The following is a 27948-nucleotide window of genomic DNA, read 5'->3' as shown; positions in this document are numbered from 1 at the left end:
ACGGCGCTCGGTCCGAGCCCTCGCTAGCAACCGGCTCTCCGGCCGGCTGCTTTATGTCGGCAGTGTTAACGGTTCCCCCTTTTCTTCCTTTTTAAAATATTGAAAGTTCCCGTCGGAGCGAATCCTTCGGTCGGTTCCGGTCAACGCTCCGAATGGGGCTGCTTCTGGTGGTTGAGAGCTTGACCTTTGACCCGCGCGGGCGTCCGATGAACCGGGAAGGAGCCGAGTGGCGGGAGGCCTGGTGAGGAGTCGGCGCCGGGGCTGTCGGTTTGTCGGGACTGGGAGGCGCCGTCAGCGCAGCGTTCACGGTTATTTTTTTTGTTTAAACGATACCTGGGGCGGGCGGGCGGGAAAGATCGGCAGCGCTGGGCGTTAACATTACAGCTACTAATCCGGGGCGATGGCCCTGGGCCTTAATAGAGAAGCCCCGAGGTATTGTTTTACCGGTATGGATATTGGAGGCCTGAGGGCAGAAATTGTTCGAGCAGCAGGCGGCCTCGGGCCGATTTAATCGGACTAATAGGGGTGGCCTGAGATGCCCCAGTGTCACCTGACAAAACTCAGCACCTAGGGTTGCCAACCCTCCAGGAAAGAAAGAACCTGCATTTATATAGCTCCTTTCACAACCTCAGGACGTCCCAAAACGCTTTTCAGCCAATGAAATACTTTTGAAGTGTAGTTACTTTTGTAATGTATGAAAGGCAGCAGCCAATTTGCGCACAGCAAGCTCCCACAAACAGTAATTTGATACTTGCCATAGAGGGAGTGCAGCGAAGGTTCACCAGACTGATTCCTGGGATGGCAGGACTGTCGTTTGAGGAGAGATTGGGTCGACTCGGCCTGTACTCACTCGAGTTTAGAAGAATGAGAGGGGATCTCATTGAAACATATAAAATTCTGACACGGCTGGACCAGACTGGATGCAGGGAGGATGTTTTCCCTGGTTGGGGGATCCAGAATGAGGGATCACGGTCTCAGGATACGGGGTAGGACATTTAGGACTGAGCTGAAGAGAAATTTCTTCACTCAGAGGGTGGTGAACCTGTGTAATTCTCTACCACAGAAGGCTGTGGAGGCCAAGTCACTGAATATATTTAAAAAGGAGCTAGATAGATTTCTAGACACAAAAGGCATCAAGGGGTATGGGGAGAGAGCGGGAATATGGTATTGAGATAGAGGATCAGCCATGATCATATTGAATGGTGGAGCAGGCTCGAAGGGCCAAATGGCCTACTCCTCCTATTTTCTATGACCAGATAATCTGTTTTAGTGATCATGGTTGAGGGATCAAAATTGGACAGGACACTGGGGAGAACTCCCCTGCTCTTCTTCGAAATAGTGCCATGGGATCTTTTACCGCCACCTGAGAGGGCAGACGGGGCCTCAGTTTAACGTCTCATCAGAAAGACGGCACCTCCGACAGTGCAGCACTCCCTCAGTACTGCACTGGGAGTGTCGGCCTACGTTACACGCTCAAGTCTCTGGAGTGGGACTTGAACCCACAACCTTCTGACTCAGAGGCAAGAGTGCTACCCACTGGAATTAAAGATTAATCTCCTGATCACTGTGGCGAGGAACCATGGGTGGAAAATCATAGGAGCATTAAAAATAATTGTGTGTTTTTGTTTACTTTCTTTGAAAACTTTCATTTATTAGCTATAATAATATTGGAGATGGCATAAAAGGCTGGCGGGGCAGTTGGAGGTAGGGGGTCATGTGATGATACCTCCAGAATACATCCAACCAGAGTTGGCAACCTTATCAGCACCACAAGGGCACCACTAATACACACTAACCTGTGGTCCAAGGGTGCTTACAATAAAACAACTAATAAAAGAATTGAAACATCGGGCCCGATGTTACCAGGGCGGCGGGTTCGCCCAGTGAAATCAGTCTGCCCCGAACGCAATTGCAGGCTGATTGGATCCACTTACCTCTTGTTCCGGGTTCCCCGCTGCTGAGCTGTGCGGCGGGCGAGCTGTGCATGCGCAGTAAGGTCTGTCAGCTGGAGGAGCTCTATTTAAAGGGGCAGTCCTCCACTGACTGATGCTGCAAGAAATAGGAAAAATTACAGCACGGAGCAGCCCAGGGGGAAGGCTGCTCCCAGGTTTAATGATGCCTCACTCCAGGTATCATTGGATGGGGTGAGGAGGGGGAGGACAGAGATCTTCCCCCCCCGGTGGACGGGAGGAAGCGGCCTGCCTCTGCCACCAAGAAGGCCTGGCTCGAGGTGGCAGAGGAGGTCACCTGCACCATCAACATATCGCCCACCTGCATACAGTGCAGGAGGCGCTGCAATGACCTCAGTAGGTCAGCCAAAGTGAGTACACTTACTCATTCCCCTACACTCCGTCTGCCACGTCACCGCCCCCACCCCACATCTCCTTCTGCACTGCCAACACTACTCTGTCACATCACCCCTCACACCCACTCAAACCTCATCCTCCTCTTACCTGCACTTACTCACCTCGCCAGTACTCATCCCGCCACTACCACTCAACCCAATCCTCATACAATCTCATGGCTCTATCTCATACTCACCCTCTCATGCATCTCTCTCAGTCAGCCTCACTCAACCTGCCACTACCTGTGCTGCAGCCACAGGGCATGCATCACATATGTGCAGTAGGCAGCATAAGGCAAACGTGTCGTGAGCATGAAGGGGATGCACAAGGGTGTTTGAGGGTTTGTCATGGTTTTTACTTATATTTAATTTCTGACCAACTCACACCACATATTATATTGGCACCACTACTGCCACGTCTTTGCGAATCTTGTCTGGTTTGTGCAATAATGCCCTTTCCTGTGGATCACTATGAGGACCCACTACTGATGCCACCCATTGTGTTACTGCAGAGTGGGTGTAGGTGTATTTGCAGGGCTCTTTTGTGCAGACGACTGAGAGACGTTGGCGATGTCCCTGGTGGCACCCTGGAAGGATGTGGAGGAGAAGTTGTTGAGGGCAGTGGTGACTTTGACAGCGACAGGTAAGAAGATGGTGCTCGGGCCAGTCGGGAGCAGCTTGGCATGAAGGAGGCTGCAGATGTCCATGACTACATGTCGAGTGACTCTGAGCCTCCGTGTGCATTGCTGCTCAGAGAGGTCCAGGAAGCTGAGCCTCGGTCTGTGGACCCTGTGGTGAGGGTAGTGCCCTCTGCGACGCATCTCTCTCTGCGGTTGCCCTCCCTCCTGCTGTGCAGGTGGATGTGTCACAGCACTGTGTTGTGGAGTTCCACATGTCAGAGGTGGACAGCGAGGCTGGTGATGCTGTTCACCCTCCGAGGAGGTCATGACTGCAGCTGTGGCAGCCCCCATCTGGAAGATGTACATCTGAGGGGGTCCAAAAGGTAGGTACATGTCTCTGGACACCGGGGTAAGTGTGCAAGTTGGTGATTTATATTGTTAGGAGGGGGGTGGTGGAGGCCAAACTTTGTCCAAAGTGACAAAGTGGCCTCCTGCAATGAGTGAGGGTCTCCCCCCACCCCTGTCAAATGGACCTTCGCAGCTGCCACAGGCTGATGGCTGCAACAGGTCCATTTGAACTGGGAATGTTTCCCCCAGTACGGGAAACAGTCCCAGTTGTTTGTAAAATTCCAACCCTCGTGGAATATCTCGTTAATCAGGTCTGTAAACGACCTGAAATACCAAAATAAATACCTTAAGTGGCATTCCGCCGGCTTTCATTGCCGGCGGGAGTCCCACATGCAGGGGCTGCGCACGTCTGTGGGAAACCTGGAAGTGGGCGGGTTGGAGCCGGGCTCCCGCCTCGCCCCGGGAATCCCCGATTTTCGGAGCCCCCCCCCCTGCCAGGAACGCACCCGATCGCGGGTGCTAAAATAGAGCCCATCAAGTCCAATTTCAACAGAACCAAAAGAGAAACATAAAAAACAATAATGTGTGTGTCTGTTAGTCGCCCTGGGGGTAGAAATTTGTCTTAGAAGATAGCAGCCATTACCGTCTCAGCTGCCTGTTCTACGCCTCGCTTGATATTCAGTTGTATTGAAGTCAATGGGACTGAATATCAGGCTGCAGTATACTGGGTGGCTGATGCGATACTGCCCATTTTACATTACTGCCTAACTTGAATTTCTGCCCCTCTATGCAGTGCCCACAGGTCGTGGACGGCCTTGAGCATGGACACTGCATGCTCCCTCACCAAGGTGCGGACAAGACTGAGGATGTGGGAGGAGGAAGGACATGTTGGATAGTGGATTTGCAGCTTGGTGGGGAGGGCGGGGGTGAGGGTAGCAGAGAAAAGCCAAGATCCAGTTGCGGCAGTTACACAAGAAGAGGTTGGAAAGGTGAGTGGGAGAGGGGACAACTATTAGACGCTGAACTTCTTGTATCGTGTCTAGGAGTGTGAGAGAAGTGTTGGAAGAGCTTCCTCAAGTAAAGTCTTGGCAAGCCTTTGGATTTATAAAGTGTGACAAGTTACTGAGGGGGAAAGAAGTGCTCAATAGGAAAGCAAACAGCTTCTTGGAGGCAGCTTCAGCAATGTGGGAAATGCACCCTGAATTTAAAAAGGTAATCGTATTCATATTAATTTCCCAGGAGCCTAGCATGAGGGAGAAGCAGCAGTTATTAACGGTTTTTGACAATGTCTAATTTTGGAATGTCAGTTTTTATTAATGTTGTAGACTCATTATCCATATAAGTCATCTGAAACTTTCTACAATATATAAACCCAGCATCAAAAGTCTGTTTCTTTAAAAAAAATCTTTCACACCCACCCCCCACCATTTCTAAGGTTTTCAGTGAATTTTCCTCATTAACAGTGAAAATCTCAAATCTGTGATGTCCCTCTTTGTTGTTCCTCCCATTAAAACTATTCTAGAAATAGATGAGCGCAGAGACTTGAGCACATAATCTATGCTGACACTCCAGCGCAGGGAGAGCTGCACTGTCAGAGGTGCCAACTTTCGAATGAGACATTAAACCAAGGCCCTGTTTGCCTTCTCAGGTGGACATAAAAGATCCCATTGCGCTATTCAACCTTGATGGTGGGGAAGCTTTTAGAAACGATAATCTGGGACAAAATTAATAGTTACCTGGACAAGTGTGGATTAATAAAGGAAAGTCAGCACGGATTTGTTAAAGGCAAATCATGTTTAACTAACTTGATTGAGTTTTTGATGAGGTAACAGAGAGAGTTGATGAGGGCAATGCGGTTGATGTGTATATGGACTTTGATAAAGTGCCACATAATAGGCTTGTCAGCAAAATTGAAGTCCATGGAATAAAAGGGGCAGTGGCAGCATGGATATGAAAATGACGAAGTGACAGGAAACAGAAAGTAGTGGTGAACAGTTGTTTTTTGGACTGGAAGAAGGTATACAGTGGTGTTCCCAGGGTCGGTACTTGGACCACTGCTTTTTTAAATATATATATTAATGATTTGGACGTACAGAGCACAATTTCAAAATTTGCAGACAACACAAAACTTGGAAGTGTAGTAAACAGTGAGGAGGATAGTGATAGACTTCAAGAGGACATAAATAGACTGGTGGAATGAGCAGACACATGGCCGATGAAAATTAAAGCAGAGAAGTGCGAAGTGATACATTTTGGCAGGAAGAATGAGGAGAGGCAATATAAACTAAATGGTACAATTCTAAAGGGGATGCAGGAACAGGGAGACCTGGAAGTATATGTACAAAAATCTTTGAAAGTGGCAGAACAGGTTGAGAAAGTGGTTAAAAAAGCATACGGGATCCTGGGCTTTATGAATAAAGGCATAGAGTACAAAAGCAAGGAAATTATGTTGAACCTTTATAAAAGGCAGGTTTGGCCACAACTGGAGTACTGTGTCCAATTCTGGGCACCACACTTTAGGAAGGATGTGAAGGCCTTAGGGTACAGAAAAGATTCACTAGAATGATTCCAGGGATTAGGATCTTGAGTTACGTGGATAGACTGGAGAAACGGGGGTTCTTCTTCTTAGAGCTGAGAAGGTTAAGAGGAGATTTGAAATCCTGAGATAAAAGGCGCTATATGAATGCAAATTCTTTCTTTTGATTATTGAACATCCAATGGATTTTAGAGTTGCAATAGGATAACAGATTTTCATAGAATCATACAGCACAGAAGGAGGCCATTCAGTCCATCATGCCTGTGCCAGCTCTTTGAAAAAGCTATCCAATTAGTCCCACTCTTACCACATAGCCATGCAAATTTTTCCTTCAAGACAAGTGGAATGAGAGTTGTGTGAACCTCATACTTGAATTGTGAAGGAGAGTAATAGATTTTGCCCTTTCAAATTTAGGTTGTATCTGGAGAGTAAGGCTGGCCAGCACACTGCAGTTGTGGAACTCATTCCTGCTTCTAATGATACCACATTTTCCAGGAACAAAATTGCTGTGTGTGTGTGTCATATTTTATAATTTAGCTTTAACATGTATGCTGCTGACAGTTAAGGGAGTTGATTGCTACTTATGCATGCTTGACTTCACCTATTTAATTTCAATTAGCATTACAAAATGAGTTAATTCCTAGTCTTGTCACTTATTGCAAAACCTGTGATTGGTAAATCAATAGATAGGAGTTTATGTATTTCTTTGGAAACAAGCAGCATTTGAGGGATTTTTTTTGCATAAATAGGTGGCACTGCCTTGTTGGAAAATATGACACATTTTAAAATAAAATGTTCCTCAGAAAAGATCCATGTTGCGGAGTCTGGTTTAAAATTAATATTTTTAGTGTAATTCATCGACCTGCCATTTTGCTATTCTGTTCCCACAGCCCAAAACAGCATGGGAGTGAACCACAGCCTCTAGTGAGTACAGTTCTGTGTCGGCACATTGTATTCCAGCAGCCAGCTTGCTAAAAGTGGCTAAATAATGATATTGTAGCACCCCACCACTTCATAGAAATGGTTTGATGGGTGATATGGATCAAGAAATATGGAAGGAACAATATTCAGCCTGTTGCAAAACGTGGACTCAGTAAGAAATTACAGCTTAGTGTTTTGGTCAGATGTTCATGTTCAAATAAAACCCATCAGGGAGGGAGGTGGTACCTGATTACTCACAGACTGAGCTTCCCTGGACCACAGTTGACAGGTGCACACTTGTTGGAGTTATAAGGACCTACCTTTTCTTGCCTCTCTTTATGAAGCAGCAACCTCACCAATTATTAATAAAGTCAGCGTAGATGGTAGGATCTATAGATTTGTAGATACTATCTGAAGAATCAGTTGGTTACCACCAACTTCAAATGCCATTGATTTGCACACTTGAGAGCAAATGATCAAACTTTCTTGTGGAAGACAAAGGTTCAAGAAGCCTAAAAATGTTTGCTCTATCACACACCAGTCTAAAACCTTTTCTGTAAGGAGGGGACTGCAACTTCAAATTTGTGAAGTTTTGGCTGCAACAGTATTAGATATACTGTTATGCAAATTAATCCGTGCATTTAAAAGGTATTTTTTGACAGTTAATTTCCAGCATCATCTGCAATTTGATTGACTTAAGACCTCTTTAAATCAGTTTGGTAGAGGCAGTCGACAAATTATCCTTGAACATTGTTGTAAATCACATGACTATCAGAACAAAAAAGGATGGAAATGTTTGTTAAAAAAGACCTGGGTGATACAAAGACAGTGTTCCCATTAGCTGCCTTCTGAAGTTTCTTTTTTAGTATTGGTAAGTGCATTAAAGGCAAAGGAAAATAACGGGATAGAAAGAAAGATTACAGCGTGGAAGGAGTCATTTGGCCCATCGAGTCCATGCCATCTCTATGTAAGAGCAATCCAGCTAGTCCCACTCCCCCGCCCTATCCCCGTAGCAAATTTTTTCCTTTCAAGTACTTATCCAGTTCCCTTTTGAAAGCCATGATTGAATCTGCCTCCACCACCCCCTCGAGCAGTGCATTCCAGATCCTAACCACTCACTGTGTGAAATGATTTTTCCTCATATCACCTTTGGTTCTTTTGCCAATCACCTTGAATCTATGTCCTCTGGTTCTTGGCCCTTCCGCCAACGGGAACAGTCTCTCTCTATCTACTCTGTCTAAACCCTTCATGACTTTGAATACTTCTATCAAGTCTCTTCTCAACCTTCTCTGTTCCAAGGAGAACAACCCCAGCTTCTCCAGTCTATCCTCATCCCTGGAATCATTCTAGTAAATCTCTTCTGCATTCTCTCTAAGGCCTTCACATCTTTCCTAAAGTGCAGTGCTCAGAACTGGACATAATGCTCCAGTTGTGGCCGAACCACTCTATTTATAACACCCAGGATCCTGTGTGCTTTGTTAACTGCTTTCTCAACCTGCCCTGCCACCTTCAACGATTTATACCCCCAGATCTCTCTGTTCCTGTGCCCCTTTTAGAATTGTGCCCTTTAGTTTATATTACCTCTCCTAATTTTTCCTACTGAAATGTATCACTTCGCATTTTTCTGCGTTAAATTTCATCTGCCATGTGTCAGCCCATGCCACCAGCCTGTCTATATCCTCTTGAAGTCTATCACTATCCTCCTCACTGTTCGCTACATTACCAAGTTTTGTGTCAGCTGCAAATTTTGAAATTGTGCCCTGTACACCCAAGTCCAAGTCATTAATATATATCAAGAAAAGCAGAGGTCCTAGTACCGACCCCTGGGGAACATCACTATATACCTCCCTCCAGTCCGAAAAACAAACGTTCACCACTACTCTCTGCTTCCTGTTACTTAGCCATTCTGTATCCATGCTGCTACTGCCCCCTTTATTCCATGGGCTTCAATCCTGATGACAAGCCTATTGTGCGGCACTTTATCAAATGCCTTTTGAAAGGGATGGGGTGTCCGATTCAGGATGAAATGCAACACTGCCTCTGTTTTAAGAAATGGAGGAAATTTTTTGAGTTTTTTTCCTTCCTTGTGAACACCTACCATTAAAGGTCTACCCAGGATCCCATTCATTTATTTTTCAACATGTCAATGACCTACTATATTTATATTTAAAAAGCCTGCAGATTAGTAGCCTGTCCTGTCATGTCCTTGATGTGGATCAAGTGGTGTCTGAGGCAGCAAAATTAGTAGCTGCTGAATAACGCTGCAGAGCTCAGCGGCAGGGATGGGAGGAAGGCTAGAAATAATGCTCGGGCAAGCTAGCTTTTATTTTAATACAAATTTTTATTGGCATTCTCTAGATGGAGAGGAAGCAATTTATATTGGATGAGGTTGAATCTGTCTGATTTAGAGGACGTGCTGGGTGAGTTCAAATTTGTCTGTTAGCTGTTGGAAGGACAGGATCTTTGCCTTGTAGTGAAGATGTTGATTCATTCATGTGTCAGGTTTAAAATCCTTGTAGTAAGCACGCTTTATGTGCACATGCACAGAGTTCTGCGTTTCTCTGATTTGAGAGTGGTTGGAACTGAGCTGGGGGTGAAAATGAGCCTTTTAAGGATAGGGAAGATTTTTTATATGTATTATTTTATATTTATATATAGATTTTTAAAAATATTTTATATATCAGCTTTATTTCAAGAGGAAAATCAAACATTTAACAACTATCAGTTAAGGTATGAGCATGTTTATTAGAAAATCCTTTAAAGAGAAAGATCGTATATTAGTTTATATGTTAGTGTGGTTGCACATTTAATGACATTTACAGAAGGGTACACTAATGGCATAGTTGTCAATATTTCTAAAGTCTTACCTGCTTCAGGGTCGGAGTGGATAGTTGTGCACAGGGCTATCCTACCTTTTCTGAGGGCGGAGTGGGTTGGGTTAGGGTTAGGGTTAGGGTGCACCAGCGAGAAGGTGGTGGTTTTCCTTCAGATATCTGTCTGGCAACAGCATGATAATACAAATCATGTGGGGTTGGTTAGCTGGAGCTTGTGTGAGCCTCTGGAATGAAGTTTGGTACGTTCAGTTTTAAGTGAAGGCTACATCACTGAACAGCATGAGTCCCAAAGGTGCTCAATCCACATTTTTGTGGGGGCAGGGCTTAGCTAATAGTGAGAGTTGTGCCAGTCTGTGCATCCTTGAGACAGGCCCAGCAAACACAGGCGTGGGTCTGAGCCATCTCAGTGTTGGGTCATGGCCTTTGTGCTATCTCAGATTGCTACCCAGACTGATTGGATCTTGGGAGCAGGATCAGAGGGTGTGCAGGAGCATGCCATCCCAGCTTCACTCGCTCCGGTATTCATGCAACACGTAGGCGTGGAATCCGTGAATTCCATGCGGGTTGTGGTATGCTTTGTGTCTGATTTGAAGTTGGCCCTTGTGCAATAGTACAAATGGTAATTGCCTGGGTCCTTCTAGCAAGCTCCCTTTAAAACTTTCTGTGGAGTCTATCAATGCAGAAGTGAGTGCAGTGTACAGGGGTAGGATATACTTGAGTCTCTGGGAGTGAGTATCTGTAGCTCTGGGTGGGGGGGGAGATCAGTTCTCACTGGAGTTTTTGAAGTGTCGTTGGCTTCTTAGAAGAAGTGTATGATTTGAAGGCAACTGAATAGATCCTGCTGAGTGAGGTATAATTTGGCTGGTAGCTGCAGGAAGGACGTTGTGCCTTGTGGAGAAGCTGTCCGAACCTAGTGATTCCCTTCTCGTGCCAGGCTTAGAGCCAACTTATAGCAAGCACACTTGGAAGTTCTTTTTTTTGCGTCAGATTGGAGAGAGAGTTGACAGACCTGATCTTTAGTAAAGTGCAGGCCACTTTCCAGATTGATAATGTTAATGTGACTCTGGGATATGTCAGGGTGTACGAAGGACAAGTTAAGACGGGAATGGGTTGGGAGGTTTCGGCCCACAGATTCTGCCCAAGCCACAGTTCCTCTAAGCTGGGCTGCTGCATTGCAGCTACGGTTTGGAAGGCAAAGTTGTCCCTTGAGTTTTAGGAATCACTTGCCTGCCTGGAGGAACATGGCTGTGCACCTGTCAAGATCGTGTAACTGTTGAGCCAAACCCTGGCAGGTACCCTTTGGAACAGATGAAAGAGCTGAGATACCACATTCATCTGAATCGTTGTGTTTGCTTATTCAAGGAGTGATATGGATAGGCTGCTTTCTCTAGGGTGTTGTTTATACCGGCCATAAATGGGAGTAGTTTTTTCTATACTGATTGGTATCTGAAACCTTTATCTGAGCATACAAGGGTAGAATTCGTTATATCTGTGCAGGAATGTCTTGCGTAAGAGACATGCCTTCTATTGAGGCTTAGTTTGTAACCTGAGAGCTGGCCAAGATCCCTGATGACTTGGGAAGCGATAGGTAGTGAAGTAGTGGGGCTGGTTACATGTATTAATATGACGTCTGCATACAGTGGTGTTTTGTTTTTGGCACCTCTAGTTTGCATTCCACGGATCTCATTGTTCTTATGGCTACTGTGGATGGTTCAATGGCCAGAGCAGAGAGAAGGGGACAGCCTTTTCTAGCTGCTGTATGGAAGTAGAATAGGGGATTGTGTGGCAATTGGTGTATAATACGGATATGGAATGTGAGTAAAGGGTTCGAACTCAATGGGCATGATTTTGACCTGGAGCTGAGAACTGGGCGGGTGGATATATATTTGCGTGGGAAACCCGGAAGTGAGTTGAATGCGCCGGAATCTACAATTGTAACTCAATTGAAGGTAATTATTTTGGCTTCCAGGTTTCCCCCGCGACAGCCAGCCACATTGACAGGCTGGCTGCCGGAGGGAGGGAAAGGAGCCAGGAATCAGAGAGGAGGTGGGGTGGGAGGGGGAAGAGATTGTAGGCTGTGGAGGACAAACGGAGGGGGGGGGGGGCGGGGGCCTGATGTCGGGTGGGGCCATGGAGAAAAAGACTGGGAAATGATCGAGTCACCGGAAGAGTTGGAGATTGGGAGTCATCGGAAAAGTTGGATATCGGGAGGAGGGTCTCGGCCATTGGGGCGGGGGGGGCTCCCATTTGTGGGGGAGGGGTCTTGGACATTGTTGTGGTTTGGACGATCATGGTGATCCGATCGTGGCAAGTAAGTTTGTTGGGCCTGGAGAGCACTCCTGCTCCTCCTGGCCCACAAGCAGTGCTATAAAGGCACTTACCTCATGGATCTGGCCCTTCTTGCCTCCTGTCATCGGCCGAGATTCATGAGCCCCGGGAAACCTGTGCAGGTGAGGCTAAATTAGTTTCAGAATTCAAATCAACAAAAAATTAAGTACCTCAAATATTTCAATGAAGTGCATTGCCCCTTTAACAATCCACCTATAAGTGGGGACGGGACTTCTGGGTTTTGGATGCAACGGGCCTGGGTTAAACCCGGAAATGGGCGCGTTGGAGCCCGCAATTGCAGTCCTGCTGCTAAAATCTACAATTTTGACTACCCACCTGCCCCCAGCCCACCTGTTCTTTGGGATTAAAATTAGCCCCAATGTCTCTCCAAAGACCATTCTCGAGCATGGGGAGATGGCAGTCCCACTCTACCCAATTAAATGTCTTCTCAGCATCAAGAGGATTGGGGTAGAGGTCGTGGTGCTACTGCAGTGGTGAACACATATCTGGCTGGTGTAGTCCTCGATTGGCAACCATTTGTTCTGGATGCTACAATTGGCAACAGTGTACCTGGGTTAGTGAGGGAAGAGATGGGAGAGGATTGCTATTCAGTGATGCCCACAGCCCCTGTGTTGGAAAGTTCATGAATTTTGACAAGACGGGTCTTGGCTCTGATACCCTCCACAGTTAAATAGGCTACTGGCACTTGCTATCTCAGTTCACACATTCAGACTTGAAAGTGATGCTGGAGGGCCACTGCTCACCATGGAATCACCGGCCTCGAGAGACACTCTGTAAGGGGAGAACACATTAGTGCGTGCGAGCAAGGCAACATCTTTTTCGTTCAGTTGATATAATGCGCTATTTAACGTTAATTTTGGGGGTCATCCAAATTACATGCCATGCTGGGAGAGTTTATGTACTGGAGGGAGGAACCTCGATGCATCAAATGCCCTTTAGTCAACCTGAATTTTATGTACAACTTGGGAAGAAAATAAGGACTTTAGAATTTCTAAAGTGGATAAAGTCAACCTAAAGACATTAGTAGTTCTGAAACTGAGTACCCTTCCTGACCTTTTACAGATTACTGTGGACATCAGGAGCAGCAGTGGCCAAAAATGCAAGAAAAGCGAAACATTCAGATAATAGAATGGGAGGACCTGGACAAGAAAAAATTTTACTCTTTTGGTGTTTTTATGACTCTGTCGATCCGGCTTGCAGTGTATCCAGTCACACTGATAAGGACAAGGCTTCAGGTCCAAAGGGGGATGAGCCTTTACAAAGGCACTTTTGATGCATTCTTTAAAATCCTAGGAACCGAGGGTGTACGAGGACTTTACAGAGGCTTTCTCGTGAATACGTTCACCCTAATCTCTGGCCAAGGGTATATCACAACCTACGAGCTGGTGCGCAAGTACGTGTCCAACTACAGCAATAATAATGCCATTAAGTCGTTTATAGCAGGAGGCTCAGCATCTCTTGTGGCACAGAGCATCATTGTGCCCATTGATGTCATATCTCAGCACCTGATGATGGTGGGCCAGGGAGAAAACTATGGCAGGTTCAAACTGTCTGCAACTGCAGGAAAGTACGGTCAAACGTTTGGACAAACACGGGAGGTTATCGTTCAGATTTTAAGGGTTGATGGCCCAAGAGGGTTTTACAGAGGATATGTTGCCTCCTTGTTGACGTACATTCCTAACAGTGCAATGTGGTGGCCCTTTTATCACTTCTTTGCAGGTATGTAAGGTATGTAAGCATGAGCACAGCTGCTATTCATTACATCTCAGCCTTATAATAAACATGTTGGACATCAAATATTTGTTACAAGTTGATCATTGTACTCAGTAGCATATTAAAAAGCAGTTAAGAGCAGTGCACTGGGAAGGAGAAGAGTTTTTAACTACTTGTATATGAGAACTTGGCGTTAATCTTGGTTGGAATGAATTTAGAAAAATCTAAAATAACTCCTACTCTTCAGCAAATTCTACTTAATTGGGATAATTCAGTTTTAAGCTTCAGTTTTCAGCTTCCTTCAGGCTTGATTTATCATTGTGCTTGAAGCATTGTACAGCAGTTACAAATTACAGCCATTTTGTAACTACAGTACAAAAAATAATATAGCAGGCTGGGGCTCTTTTCTCTAGAAAAGAGAAGGCTGAGGGGGTGACCTGATAGAGGTTTTTAAGATTATGAAAGGGTTTGATGAGATAGACGTAGAGTTTCCACTTCCAGGGTAGACCAGAACTAGGGGGCCATAAATATAAGATAGTCACTAATAAATCCAATAGGGAATTTAGGAGCAACTTTTTTACCCAGAGAGTGGTTAGAATGTGGAACTCGCTACCACAAGGAGTAGTTTAGGCGACTAGCATAGATGCATTTAAGGGGAAGCTAGATAAACAAGTAAGGGAGAAACAAATAGAAGGATGTGCTGATAGGGTTCGATGAGGTCGGAAGGGAGGAGGCTCGTGTGGAGCATAAACACCGGCATGGACCTGTTGAGCCGAATGGCCTGTTTCTGTGCTGTACATTCTATGTAACTCTGTGAATTAGATCACGGCTCCTGTATAAAAACTAACAGTAACGGTTAAATGTCACTGTTGTTGTATCGCTTAAATGCCAGTGTCGCAGTATCCTTGAATCCCTTCATTCCCTGACATGCATCCACTTGTCTCATTCACATTTAGATTGTCTGCTTCATTGGCTTTCTCCAGTAACTTATTCCACAACTCTATTACCTTCCAGGTGCTAAAGTTCTGCCTGAGTTCCCTTCTTTCTTCTAACTCCTCGTGTTTAGCTCATCTCCCTGGTATTTGAACTCTTTTTGTATGTCCTTATAGTTTATCCGATTCTCCTGCTTACTAAATTCTTTGAACGTTTTGAAATACTTGTGCTTATCCCTGCTGCTGTTCTCACCCCATAATCTGTTTAGATTTGGCCAGAATGAACTTTGACTGTAGTCTCTACCAACATTCCTTAAATACTTTGCACTTTTCTACCTTAGATCTTCCAGCCATTTTGGTGTTCTATTTAACCTTTTCTTCAGTCCCTTGAAGGCTGCTCCTTCAAAGTCCAGTGTTTTTGTATCACAATCTTTTTTTGCAAACCCTCGTGAATATTTCAGTTCTAATGATCCTAGATGCCCCCTCACTTGTAATTTATGGCCCATGTGCAGATTATTAATAGAGAGATCCAGAAAATCACAGACCACAAACTTGAACGAGAAAGCAATCCTGTTGCACCTTTAGAAATGACTGTTTAAACAAAAAGCTTTTTCAAGACTGAAGCACATGACAAAACATGAGCGTCTCAAAGTTAATAATCATACTTTGTAACCATTTAATTTTTAAAAGGAGTCCTAGTAGTAAAACTCTTTCTTCCTCACAGTGGAAAAGCTATCATGCGCGTGTAACATTAGAGTCATGTAGCTGAGTGAAGAATTTTCTGATTGTGTGCATCTAACTATTGATGTCTTTCCTTGTTTCTGAATTACAGAGCAGCTGTCAAAATGGACTCCCAGTAACTGCCCTCATCTGATCGTTCAAGCAGTGGCTGGACCGCTGGCAGCAGCCACAGCATCTACAATCACCAACCCGATGGATGTGATCAGGGCTAGGGTTCAGGTGAGGGTGCTTCTTTTTAATTCACTCTCAGGATGTGGGCGTCACTAGTGAAGCCAGCATTTATTGCCAATCCCTCGTTGTCCTTGAGAAGGTGGTGGTAGGTCTTCTTCTTGAACTGCTGCAGACCGTGTGGTGAAGGTGCTCCCACAGTGCTGTTAGGTTAGGTCCAGGATTTTGACCCAGTGACGACGACGGAACGGCTGATGTATTTCCAAGTCGGGATGGTGTGTGACTTGGAGGGGAACTTGCAGGTGGTGGTGTTCCCATGCACCTGCTGCCCTTGTCCTTCTAGGTGGTGCAGGTTGCGGATTTGGAAGGTGCTATCGAATAATTCTTGGCGATTTGCTGCAGTGTATCCTGTAGATAGTACACACTGCAGCCACAGTGCACCGGTGGTGGAAGGAGTGGATGTTTAAGGTGGTGGATGGGCTGGTTTGTCCTGGACAGTGTCAAGATGATCAATACCGCCAATATCTTAAAAACCACATTGGTTCTTGTAAAAATGTTAGTGAACTAAAGGGGATAACCATTTAATATCAATGATGATCGTGGATCTCCCGTGCAAGCTTAGTAAGTAACCGCACTATCCATTGCAGTACGGGGCTACATAGATCAGGAAGGCTCCGGGTTTAATCCCAGTTTGTGCTGAGTTATCTAATCAATTGTGGCAAAAGGGGTTTCTCTGGGCCAAGGAAGTGAAAATCATTCAGGGCTCCTGATCCTGATTGCTATCACTTTAGCTCATTATTTTGTTGCGATCAACTGCGGGTTATTATGGCCGTGACGCTTACCAGCAGTAAGATTAAAATCTAAACGGAACAAAAACTGCTCCAACTGGCCCTGCGAATACTGTGCACAAGAGTGTTTACAAGATACTAATTTCATCTCAGGGTTCAGATTTCTGTTGCAATTTGTTTGTACGTCATATGACATTATGGTTGAGTAAAGAGATAAGGGTAAAATTGAAGCAAAAAAAAAGGCGTACTCTAAGTACATAGAGAGAGGATGACAAAGGGGTTAGGAAGAATGTCAAAAAACAATTAAGAAAGCAAAGAGGAACTGCGAAATCAAACTATCATGGAATATAAAAAGAAATAGTAAACTATTCTACAGACATATAAATAACGAAAGAAAAATCAGGATACGGATTGAGTCACTAAGGGATGCACAAGGTAAACTCACAGGTAATGACAGCAAAATGGCAGAAATATTGAATAGTTACTTTGCCTCAGTACTTACCAGAGAGACTAACAAGGTGGGCAGGACATTGGAAGAGGAGAGCAAAAAAGATATAAAGACGTTTAAGATAGAAAGGGGGGAGGTAATTGATAAACTAATCAAACGTAGAGAGGATAAAACCCCTGGTCCAGATGGATTGCATCCACGCATATTAAACAAAGTAAGGGAAGAGATAGTAGAGGCACTATTACATATATATAAAAATCATTAGAAAAGGGAATAGTGCCAAAGGACTAGCGGACAGCTAATGTGATTCCTATTGAAAAAGGGAGATAGAACAAGTCCAGGGAACTATAGACCAATTTGCTTAATGTCGGTGGTTGGAAAGGTAATGGAATCTTTACTCAAAGATGTAATAGAAAAACATCTAGAAACCGAAAATACAATAAAGAATAGTCAGCACGGATTTCAGAAGGGAAGGTCATGCTTGACCAACCTTATTGAATTCTTTGAAGAAGTAACAGCAAGAGTAGACAAGGGGAATGCAGTAGATGTAATATATTTGGATTTTCAAAAGGCCTTCGATAAGGTACTGCATTGTAGACTCATGACTAAGGTCAGAGCATGTGGAGTCGGGGACAAGCAGCAGAATGGATAGCAAACTGGCTACAAAACAGAAAACACAGAGTAGGGGTTAAGGGTAGCTGCTCAAACTAGCAACAGGTGGGAAGTGGTGTTCCACAGGAATCAGTGTTGAGACCACTGTTGTTCACAATTTACATCAAAGATTTGGACTTGGGAATCGGAAGTACAATTTCAAAATTTGCGGACGACATGAAATTGGGGGGGTGTAGTTAATACAAAAGAAGAACGTGTTAAAATGCAAGAAGATATTAATAAATTTGCAGAACGGGCATGTAATTGGCAAGAATTTCAATATAGAGAGGTGTGAGGTGGTGCATTTTGGTAGGGCAGAATAAGGAGGCCACATATTGCTTGGATAATAAGCATCTAAATGGGGTAGAGGAGCAAAAGGATCTAGGGGTGCAGATACACAAATCACTAAAAGTGGTGATGCAGGTTAATAAGGCTGTAAAAAAGGCAAACCAAGCACTGGGGTTTATTTCTAGAGTGATAGAATTGAAAAGCATGTTAAACTTGCATAGAACCTTGGTTAGACTACACTTGGAGTACTGTGCACAGTTTTGGTCTCCATATTATAAAAAGGATAATAATAGAAGGTACAAAAAAGATACACAAGGATGATATTAGAACTGAGAGGATATACTTATCAGGAAAGACTAAACAGGCTGGGGGGCAACTTGATAGAGGTTTTTAAGATAATGAAAGGGTTTAATGTGGTTGATGTAGAGAAAATGTTTCCACTTGTTGGGGAGTCCAAAACTAGGGGCCATCAATATAAGATAGTCACTGATAAATATTCAGGAGAAATTTCTTTACCCAAAGAGTGGTAAGAATGTGAAACGTGCTACCACAAGGAGGAGTTGAGGCAAAAAGCATAGATGCATTAATGGGGAAGTTAGATAAGCACATGAAGGAGAAAGGAATAGAAGGGTATACTGACAGGGTGAAATGAAGTAGGGAGGGAGGAGGCTCCTCTGGAGCATAAACACAGGCATAGACCAGTTGGGCCGAATTTCCTTTTTTCTGTGCTGTAGACTCAATGTACCTAAATTCCCTCTACAAGTTTATTCTTTGTAATCATTTCCTGTCATGTCCTACTCTTTAGTTTGTTTTGATTTTTAGGGCAGAAACACTATCCACAACAATTCAGTAAGTTTTAAAACAGCTGTGTTTTAAAAATGAACCCAACTCAAAACCCATGGGGAGGAACGGAAAGAAAAAGAAATCAGGATGACTTTACTGAACACTTGGGAAATGCAAGGAACACATTACAAAAGGACTAATTTGAAAGTGTTCAGAAACAGCCCTAGAGACCACTGGGATAACTCTGTAATCTCGCGCTCCCATTGCGGAGCTGCATTAACAGAAAGCCAGGGTCACTGATAACGCTGCAGCATTGAAGTCCTGATTCTCCAACCTGCACTCCCTGCAAATGAAGTTCATCGCTGAGATCGCGGAATTGCCATTTGGGTGTAATTTCATTCCAGTTTCTGTTCATTTAAATGCTATGGTTGACCATGTATTTTTTTTTATAAAGTGAAAGAAATGGATAAAGTCTAATTTAAACATTGCTTCCACTTTTTATCAGGATTTTAAATTCCTTATATCGGAATCTTACCACGAAGAGAAGGGCAGAAGTAATTTAACAGTTTCACCAATAGTACTTGTATTACTTGGTATTGGAATTGTATGGGAAAGCTAGTGGGGTTCATGACACAATTATTGTTCAGCAAGATTTAGTAAAGCTTCGTGTTTAGGCAGGGGATTTGCCAAATGACTTCATATAGACTGGGCAAACCAAATTGGCAAAAGTAGTTTAGAGGACAAGTTCATGGAATGCATTCGAGACAGTTTTCTAGAACAATATTTCGAGGAACCAACTTGGGAACAGGCTATTTTAGACCTAGTATTGTGTAATGAAACAGGGATAATTAGTATTCTTATAGTTAAGGATCCTCTGGGGAAGAATGATCATAATATGATAGAATTTCATACTGAGTTTGAGAGTGATGTAGTTAAGTCCAAAACTAGAGTCTTAAATTTAAACAAAGCCAATTACATAAGTATAAGGGGCGAGTTGGCTAAGGTAGATCGGGAAATTAGATTAAAAGATATGATGGTAGATAAGCAATGGCGAACATTTAAAGAAAGAATTCATAATTCTCAATAAATATATATTCCCTTGAAGAATAAAAGCTCCATGGGAAATATGATCCAACCATGGCTAACTAGAGAAGTTAAGGATAGTATTAGATTAAAAGAAGAGGCTTACAATGTTGCCAAAAAGAATAGTAAGCCTGAGGATTGGGGTTTTAGAAATCAGCAAAGGATGACCAAGAAATTGATAAAGAGGGAGAAAATTGATATGCGAGTAAACTAGCAAGAAATATAAAAACAGATTGTAAGAGCTTCTACAAGTATGTAAAAAGGAAGAGATTGGCAAAAATAAACATGGGTCCCTTAGAGGCAGAGGCAGGAGAAATTATAATGGGGAATAAGGAAATGGCAGAGACATTAAACAAATATTTTGTATCTGTCTTCACAGTAGAAGAAAATGGTGGGGAACCAAGGGTCTAATGAGAGTGAGGAACTTAAAGTAATTAATATTAGTAAAGTAAAAGTACTTGAGAAATTAATGGGACTAAAAGCTGAAAAATCCCCTGGACCTGATGGCCTACATCCTAGGGTTTTAAAAGGGGTGGCTGCAGAGATAGTGGATGCGTTGGTTTTGATCTTCCAGAATTCCCTTGATTCTAGAACAGTCCCAGTGGATTGGAAGTAGTAAATGTAACCCTGCTATTCAAGAAAGAAGGGAGGGAAAAAAGGGAACTACAGGCCAGTTAGCCTGACAACAGTAGTAGGGAAAATGCTAGAATCTATTATTAAGGATGTAGTAACAGGGCACTTTGAAAATCATAACACGATTAGGCAGAGTCAACACGGCTTTATGAAACGGAAATCGTGTTTGACAAATTTATTAGAGTTTTTTGTGGGTGTAACTAGCAGGGTAGATAAGGGGGATCCAGTGGATGTAGTATTTTTGGATTTTCAAAAGGCATTCGATAAGGTGCCACATAAAAGGTTGTTACACAAGATCAGGGCTCATGGGAATGGGGTTAATATATTAGCATGGATAGAGGAATGGTTAATGGACAGAAAACAGAGAATAGGAATAAAAGGGTCATTTTTGGGTTGGCAGGTTGTAACTTATGGGGTGCCGCAAGGATCAATGCTTGGTGTTATAAATTGGATAGACAGGTGGTGAAGGATAGAATACTAGAGCCTGGTCTTCAGTTGCTTCCAAGCCTTTATTCACAGAGCTCCACATTACACCCACACCACGCCCTAGATCAGCTCTCTTATAAATGGATACGAGAGCCCCAAGTGATACGCACCACCTGGATACAATTAATACTAATTGATATAAATCACATGGATACAATTAACACTTGGGCCTCAGCTGTTTACAATATATATCAATGACTTAGATGAAGGGACCGAGTTTAATGTATCCAGGTTTGCTGACGATACAAAGCTAGGTGGGAAAGTAAGGGGGACGCAAAGAAACTGCAAAGGGATTTAGACAGATTAAGTGTGTGGGCAAGAAGGTGGCAGCTGGGGTATAATGTGGGAAAATGTGAAATTACCCACTTTGGTAGGAAGAATAGAAAAGCAGAATATTTTTTAAAAGGTGAGAGACCAAGAAATGTTGGTAATCAGAGGGATTTGGGTGTCCTTGTAAACGAAACACAGAAAGTTAACATGCAGGTACAGCAAGCAATTAGGAAGGCAAATGGTATGTTGGCCTTTATTGCAAATGGTTTGGAGTATAAGAGTAAGGAGGTCTTGCTGCAATTATATAGGGCTCTGGTGAGACCTCACCTGGAGTACTGTGAACAGTTTTGGTCTCCTTACCTAAGGAAGGATATACTTGCCTTAGAGGCGGTGCAACGAAGGTTCACTAGATTGATTCCTGGGATGAGAGGGTTGTCCTGTGAGGAGAGATTGAGTAGAATGGGCCTATATTCTCTGGAGTTTAGAAGAGTGAGAGGTAATCTCATTGAAACATATAAAATTCTTAGAGGGCTTGACAGGGTAGATGCTGAGAGGTTGTATCCCCTGGCTGGAGAGTTTCAGGATAAGGGGTCGGCCATTTAGGACAGAGATGAGGAAAGATTTCTTCACTCAGGTGGTTGTGAATCTTTGGAATTCTCTACCCCAAGGGACTGTGGATGCTCAGCCATTGAGTATATTTAAGACTGAGATCGATAGATTTTTGGACACTTAAGGAATCAAGGGATATAGGGATAGGTTGGGAAAGTGGAGTTGAGGTAGATGATCAGCCATGATCTTACTGAATGGTGGAGCATGCTTGAGGGGTTGTATGGCCTACTCCTGCTCCTATTTCTTACGTTCTTATCACAGGCAAATCTAAAGTTTGCAATCAAGTAAAAACTGGGGCAATCCTTCATTTCAGGACAAAAGTATAAGCAGGATTTGAAAGTGCCAGGTCGTTGAAAATGTCTTGGCACAACTATTGTGCAACTAGTAAAGCATATAAAATTGTCAGAGGTTTTTGCAAGAAATTAGTGCAAAGAGGTAATGCAGCCCACTTGATCAGCAGCCCATCCACTCCGTCCTCCACTGGTGCACAGTGGCTGCAGTGTGTACTATCCACAAGATGCACTGCAGCAACTTGACAAGGCTTCTACTGCAGCACCTTCCATGCCTGTGACCTCTACCATCTAGATGGAGAAGGGCAGCAGACACATGGGACACCACATCCTCCAAGATCCTCTCCAAGTCACACACCATCCCGACTTGGAAATATATCAGTCGTTCCTCCACTGTCACTGAGTCAAAATCCTGGAACTCCCTTCCTAACAGCACTGTGGGAGAACCTCCACCACACGGACTGCAGCGGTTCAGGAAGGCGGCTCACCACCACCTTCTCCAGGACAATTAGGGATGGGCAATAAATGCCGGCCTTGTCAGCGACGCCCACATCCCGAGAATTAATTTTAAAATAATGCAGTGTACAGATTGCACTTAGAATATTGTATGCAGTTTTGGTAATCAAACTTGAGGAAGGAAAGGAATACTGTGAAAGAGAAACTGGGATGATTTCCACACTCTAGAATCTATAATTGAAAGTTAAATGCTTATTTCCCCTTAGAAAGGAGGTTAATTATTGTGGATATGATTTAAATATTGATATCAGTTTCCCTCATTGTTGTAAATAAACTCTTCATAATTGCTGGAGAGAGCAGAGTTGAGAACGAAGTGACAGACAAGATCTAACAGTAATTTAGATGGTCCCTCAACTTGCAGAGCAATGCCTAACAGTAGAAGAACCTATTGACCAGTACAAGTAACACTGGGTTAATATTAAGGGGAAAATCACAGGAAGGAATTTGTTAATTGTTATTGGGAAAGATATCCAAATTTAATGAATAAAATTAGCTTGTGGGGGTTAATGTGAGGAAGATGTGATAATGAGTGTACAAAGGGAACAGGACAAGCCACCCAAGTCCATTAGAAGTGCAGTCGATTTTCCCAGCAGCATTAATTTGCGAGGTTCCATTAATATTTTCTGTTTCAGGTGGAGGGAAAGTCCTCGATCATTGGAACTTTCAGGCAGCTTCTGAGAGAAGAAGGTGCGTGGGGCATGACCAAGGGACTGTCTGCCCGCGTCATATCCTCAGCTCCAACAGCTCTCGCCTTGGTGGTTGGTTATGAAACACTGAAGAAAATCAGTCTGAGGCCAGAACTAGTGGATTCTCGGCAGTGGTAGCTGCCTGTGAGCCTGTATTTAATTGAGCCTGTATTTAATTGAAACAAACCAGTACAAATTTCTACTGCGGCTATTAACAAAAAGTTGTACAATTCGTGTCATCTTATACATACACTCACTATTTGCAATTTTAAATATCAGTGATTGTACAGGTGCTGGACTAAAGCAAAGGTCCTTTATTGTAGAAATGAACTTTTTCCATTTTTGTGTTATACAGTATTATCACACCCCATTCAGATTCACTCATAATCTCTGACATTCTGTAACCCTGATCATAAATGTAGGGTTTGATGTATGCGTGAGCTGGGGTTGAAATCATTATGAACAGTGTAGTTAGTGCGACTGATGGTGGATGTGTAAAATTCTCATACTGTGTCCACTTGAATTATAAAAATACCCAGCAGCACAATGATAGATTTTGGCCGTCAAAATTTGGCTTGTGTTTGGAGAGAATTTTGAGCTGTATAATAGAAGGTTACAGCACTAATAATTACACATCTACCACTGATGGTGGAAAAGATTTGAGGTAGTGAGTTTAGAAGATCTATTGGCACCACGTGCAAACATATTGGCATAAGTGAAATTCCCCCCCCAGTATATCAGTATAAATACACTAACACTGCATTCACAGTGTAGGATGTGAACAGAGTGAATCCCTCCTGAGTTTGTTTAAGATTTGGAGAGCTGGTTTGTACTGGCTCCTCAGACTCTCATTTCTCGGTTTACATGGCTGGTAAGACTGCCGAAGCTGCTGTTTAAATGCACCTACAATGCAGCGAGACACCTCAGATCACTTTTTTTTTTAAGTAAGTTGTATTAAGTTCTGTGCATTTAATGGATATCAATTTGTATTTTATCCGATGGTTAGTACTGCACTTGTGAGAAAGTAACTGTAAAATTTCCATAAAGATTTTGTTTCTGATGCGTACAAACCAAACAATGGTAACTTCTGTATTTCTAATTGCACGCGGAGAGTCAGGACCGGGAGTAGTCTCAGGTGACGCAGGGTCAGAGGGCAGGGGACAATTTGGACCAGAGTGTGCAGTTATAATTCTGTCTCCATTTTAAAGTGAGACATTTTGTCCTTAATTTTATTTTCATTATAAATTCCAGTGTCCACATTTATAATGGAAACTACCAATATAAACTTGTCACAGTGTAATTATACTCTCCTGCCAGTGGTGGGAATTACATAGAATTTACAGCACAGAAACAGGCCATTCGGCTATGGCAGTATCTATCCTCCACACGAGCCTCCTCCCACTCAATTTACTTCATCTCACCCTATCAACATCTCCTGTTCTTTTCTCTCTCATGTACTTATCTAACTTCCCCTTAAATTCCCCTTAAATGCAGAAACTGTAATTATAATGTGACAAGTTTACAAAGGAATTTATAATGGAAAAAAGACAGGAAGTGCGCACTGCCATAACATTTTTGATAAATACTAGTTAATCTCTCGTTGCATTTCACACAGGAAGCCCAAAACCAAGTGTAGCCTCAGATGAAGCGGAGAAAGAGGACGGGGGATAATTGGACCAGGGCGCGCAGACGTAATTCATGTCCTCAGTTTAAAGTCATATGTTCTGTCCTTATTTTTATATTTCTATTATAAACTCCTGAGTCTATATTTATAATGTAAACTGTTTATGGAAAATTGGCCCGTTGTAATTGCCACTGCAGCACCTCCCCTGGTGAGAGGGCATCATTACAACTGGCATGTTTACATAGGCAGTTCCCATTCTTAATGTGGACCCATGAACATATAATCGAAAAGGCTCAGGGAGTGCACATGAACATATGAAAATGATGGGCAGGAAATGACCAGCTGGTCCATCGAGCCATCCCCACACTTGTGATGCCTGGAGCATCATAACCAGGCACGTCCTACTCCCTCCACTGCAGCCTAGTAACCTCCTGGGAGAGGCAAACAGCAGGAAAAAAATCCCAGGGCCAATAAGGGGGGAAAAAAATCTGGTAACTCCTTCCAGAGGCTCACTACTGTCTGTGAAAAGAAGGACCATCCAATGTCCAGCCTGCTTTTACTTTTGCGTAGTTTAAATGCATGACCCCTGGTCCTCCCCAATCTGTCAAACTGAAATAATCTATCAATAGGTACGCAATCCAGCCCTTTCATTATTTCATATACCTCTATCAGGTTGCCCCTGTCTATGCTGCTCTTGAGTAAATAGACCCAGCTCTTTATGCCTACCTGAGTAACTACGGTTCTTTAAGCTAGGAATCATTCTCGTAGCGCTCCTCTGAATCTTTTCCATGCTCACTATCACCCACCATGTGAAGGAGCAAACACTGGATGCAGTACTCTAGATGCGGTCCAACCAACAACCTGTAAAACTTTCATGGTTCCCCTCAGTCGACACTCAAACAGTTCTAAGCTTGTTATGTTATCACAAGATCTGTTTATCTTAAAAGGGATAATTAGTATCTGTTGGTGCCTGTTCAGTCTGATATGATTACAGTTCAATAGTTTACTGGACACAGTTCTTTAATACAGAGTCTAATACTATTAAACACACACCTATATAAAATAAAGCAAGATTCTAAGTCTAGTTTACTTTTATGACCATTTCATATTAAATCCGATCTTCTAACACACCCAACACCACTGTCCAGGTGATTAATATAAACTGAGTAGTGGGCCCCAGACTGATCCCAGGGGGACACCACTGGTAAGCTGCCTCCAGGCTGACCCACATTCGTTGGCTACAACTTTTTGGCTGCAGGAGTGGATGTGCTAATTCTCACTGACACCACAAGATTCCACCTTGTGAAGTAACCTAGTATGAGGCACCTCATCAAAGACTTTCTGAAAGTCCAGCAGACACTATCAAACGGATCACCCATATCCACTAACGAGTAACTTCTTCAAAAAATTCAATCAAGTTTGTAAGACACGACCTCCTTTTCTGGAAGCCATATTGAGTATCTTTAATGACCCCCTTTTCCCAGTAATCATGAAGGGCACCTCTTAGGATCCCTTCAAGCATCTTCCCAATGATGGACGTCAGGCTGATAGGTCTGTAGTTCCCTGGCTCTGATTTGTCCCCTTTTTTGAAAGTCAGAACTACCTGAGCGAGCTTGCAGTCTAAGGGAACTATCCCTGATTCTATTGAAGACATGGGCAAGCGGCTCACAGAGCCACCTGTCCCATCTCTTTAATATAGACGGAAGATTTTTAAAATAGAGATATCATGTGGATTGCAATAAAGGGGCAGCTCAATTAACAAAAGCTGCCACAAAGCCTGCTGCTAGGATGGAGAGAAACTTACTAAAAACTTACCTCCCAAACCCACGACCTCTACCACCTAGAAGGACAAGGGCAGCAGGCACATGGGAATAACACCACCTGCACGTTCCCCTCCAAGTCACACACCATCCCGACTTGGAAATATATCGTCATTCCTTCATCGTCGCTCGGTCAAAATCCTGGAACTCCCTTCCTAAAAAGCACTGTGGGAGAACCTTCACCACACTGACTGCAGCTGTTCAAGAAGGCGGCTCACCACCACCTTCTCAAGGGCAATTAGGGATGGGCAATAAATGCCGGCCTCGCCAGCGATGCCCACATCCCATGAACGAATTTTTAAAAACTGAAATAAACTAGCCACCAGCTCCACCAGGCTAGTGTATATTTCTAGGGCATAATCTGATGCAGTTAAATAAAGTGTGCTTCAGTGTCCTGGGCTATGACTTCATCTCAGACCCTCCAGCCTTTGTGCTGCATGTATTACAGATCCCTCCATTTAATGTTAGTGTGATACTTTAATAAAGTAGGTTTGCAGGGACGCTTGATATCTCAGTAATCCCAATGCTGCTGCTTCTGCAAGTATTGCACTGAACTTGAGGCTTGTATCTGCTGCTACATTAGCACTTTGTGTTTTTAAAAAGTAAAATGCTAATTGCACAATATTTCCAATCATGGATTTGATCAGATCCTCCAACGAAGTACTGTACAATTTTTTAAAATGCTGCTAGAAATCATTTACAGGTGAGATTTCTATCTACTGCAGTGCTACACAGTGCATTTTAGACGCAAACATCTAACCTGGTTTGATTAAGATTGCTGCATGCACATTTACAGGTAACAGTTTGAACAGTGTTCAGATGCTGATTTTAATCCTTTCAAGCAAATATTGGAACAAAAGTTGCTGAATTCTGATGGATTTGTTTGCCACAGTGCACAGTGTTACTGTCAGGTTGTTCTTCTCGAACTGAATGGTGGTCAAATATTTAATGTATTAAAGATAAACTTCTGTGTCTGTGATTGACTGTGCGACAGTATACGGTTTAATCATTTGCTTTAACATGCAGCTGCATCAAAGAACTGTCTGGCTAGTGCCTCGTTCTAATGAAAGATATTGCTGTTGAATTATCATTCTTCACCAAGCATCTTCTATACCCCGTGGGAGTAAAGTCCAGCTCCATTGGCACTGGGGAAACTATGGGGGAAATTTAAACCTAACTTGCCAGGCGGGAATCCCATGGGATTGGGTGGGACCCCAATTTTTCACCCCGCCCAAAATCGCTCTCCGTTGACTTCAATGGAGAGTAAAATCGGGCGGGGAGTAAAACCAGTGTTGTCCCTGATCCCGTCACTTTCCTGACGGGCGGGTTAGGTTAAAATGAGCCTCTACGTGCCTGGCACACACACAAAGAGGTAATACCACTGCAGCTAGGTCGAGTTGCACACTGACCCTAGTCCTGTACCCTGTAACCTTCCCCCCCTGCCAGGACCTGCACCACTGCCTGTTC

General features: G+C 43.5%; 1 protein-coding gene across 5 annotated transcripts; it reads left to right on the top strand.

Annotated features, from left to right (window-relative positions):
* The first annotated feature begins 2 nt into the window (after window positions 1-2).
* Window positions 3-27469, top strand: LOC137304679 (solute carrier family 25 member 44-like). Of its 5 annotated transcripts, XM_067973334.1 has the most exons (6): window positions 3-241; window positions 6739-6772; window positions 9128-9189; window positions 13015-13671; window positions 15430-15557; window positions 22984-27469. In XM_067973334.1, the coding sequence occupies exons 3-6, from the start codon at window positions 9153-9155 to the stop codon at window positions 23173-23175; spliced, it is 1014 nt and encodes a 337-aa protein (XP_067829435.1). In that variant the 5' UTR covers window positions 3-241; window positions 6739-6772; window positions 9128-9152; the 3' UTR covers window positions 23176-27469. The 5 variants fall into 5 exon arrangements, with proteins under 5 accessions (XP_067829435.1, XP_067829436.1, XP_067829439.1 ...); XM_067973335.1 differs by lacking the exon at window positions 6739-6772; XM_067973338.1 differs by lacking the exon at window positions 22984-27469 and having other exon boundaries at window positions 13015-13680; window positions 15430-15507.
* The last annotated feature ends 479 nt before the right edge of the window (window positions 27470-27948 follow it).

Source organism: Heptranchias perlo, chromosome 38 (assembly GCF_035084215.1).
Source record: "Heptranchias perlo isolate sHepPer1 chromosome 38, sHepPer1.hap1, whole genome shotgun sequence".
Lineage (NCBI taxonomy): Eukaryota > Metazoa > Chordata > Chondrichthyes > Hexanchiformes > Hexanchidae > Heptranchias > Heptranchias perlo.
Note: the sequence above shows the minus strand (reverse complement) of the source record. Positions and strands in the feature narration are given on the sequence as shown.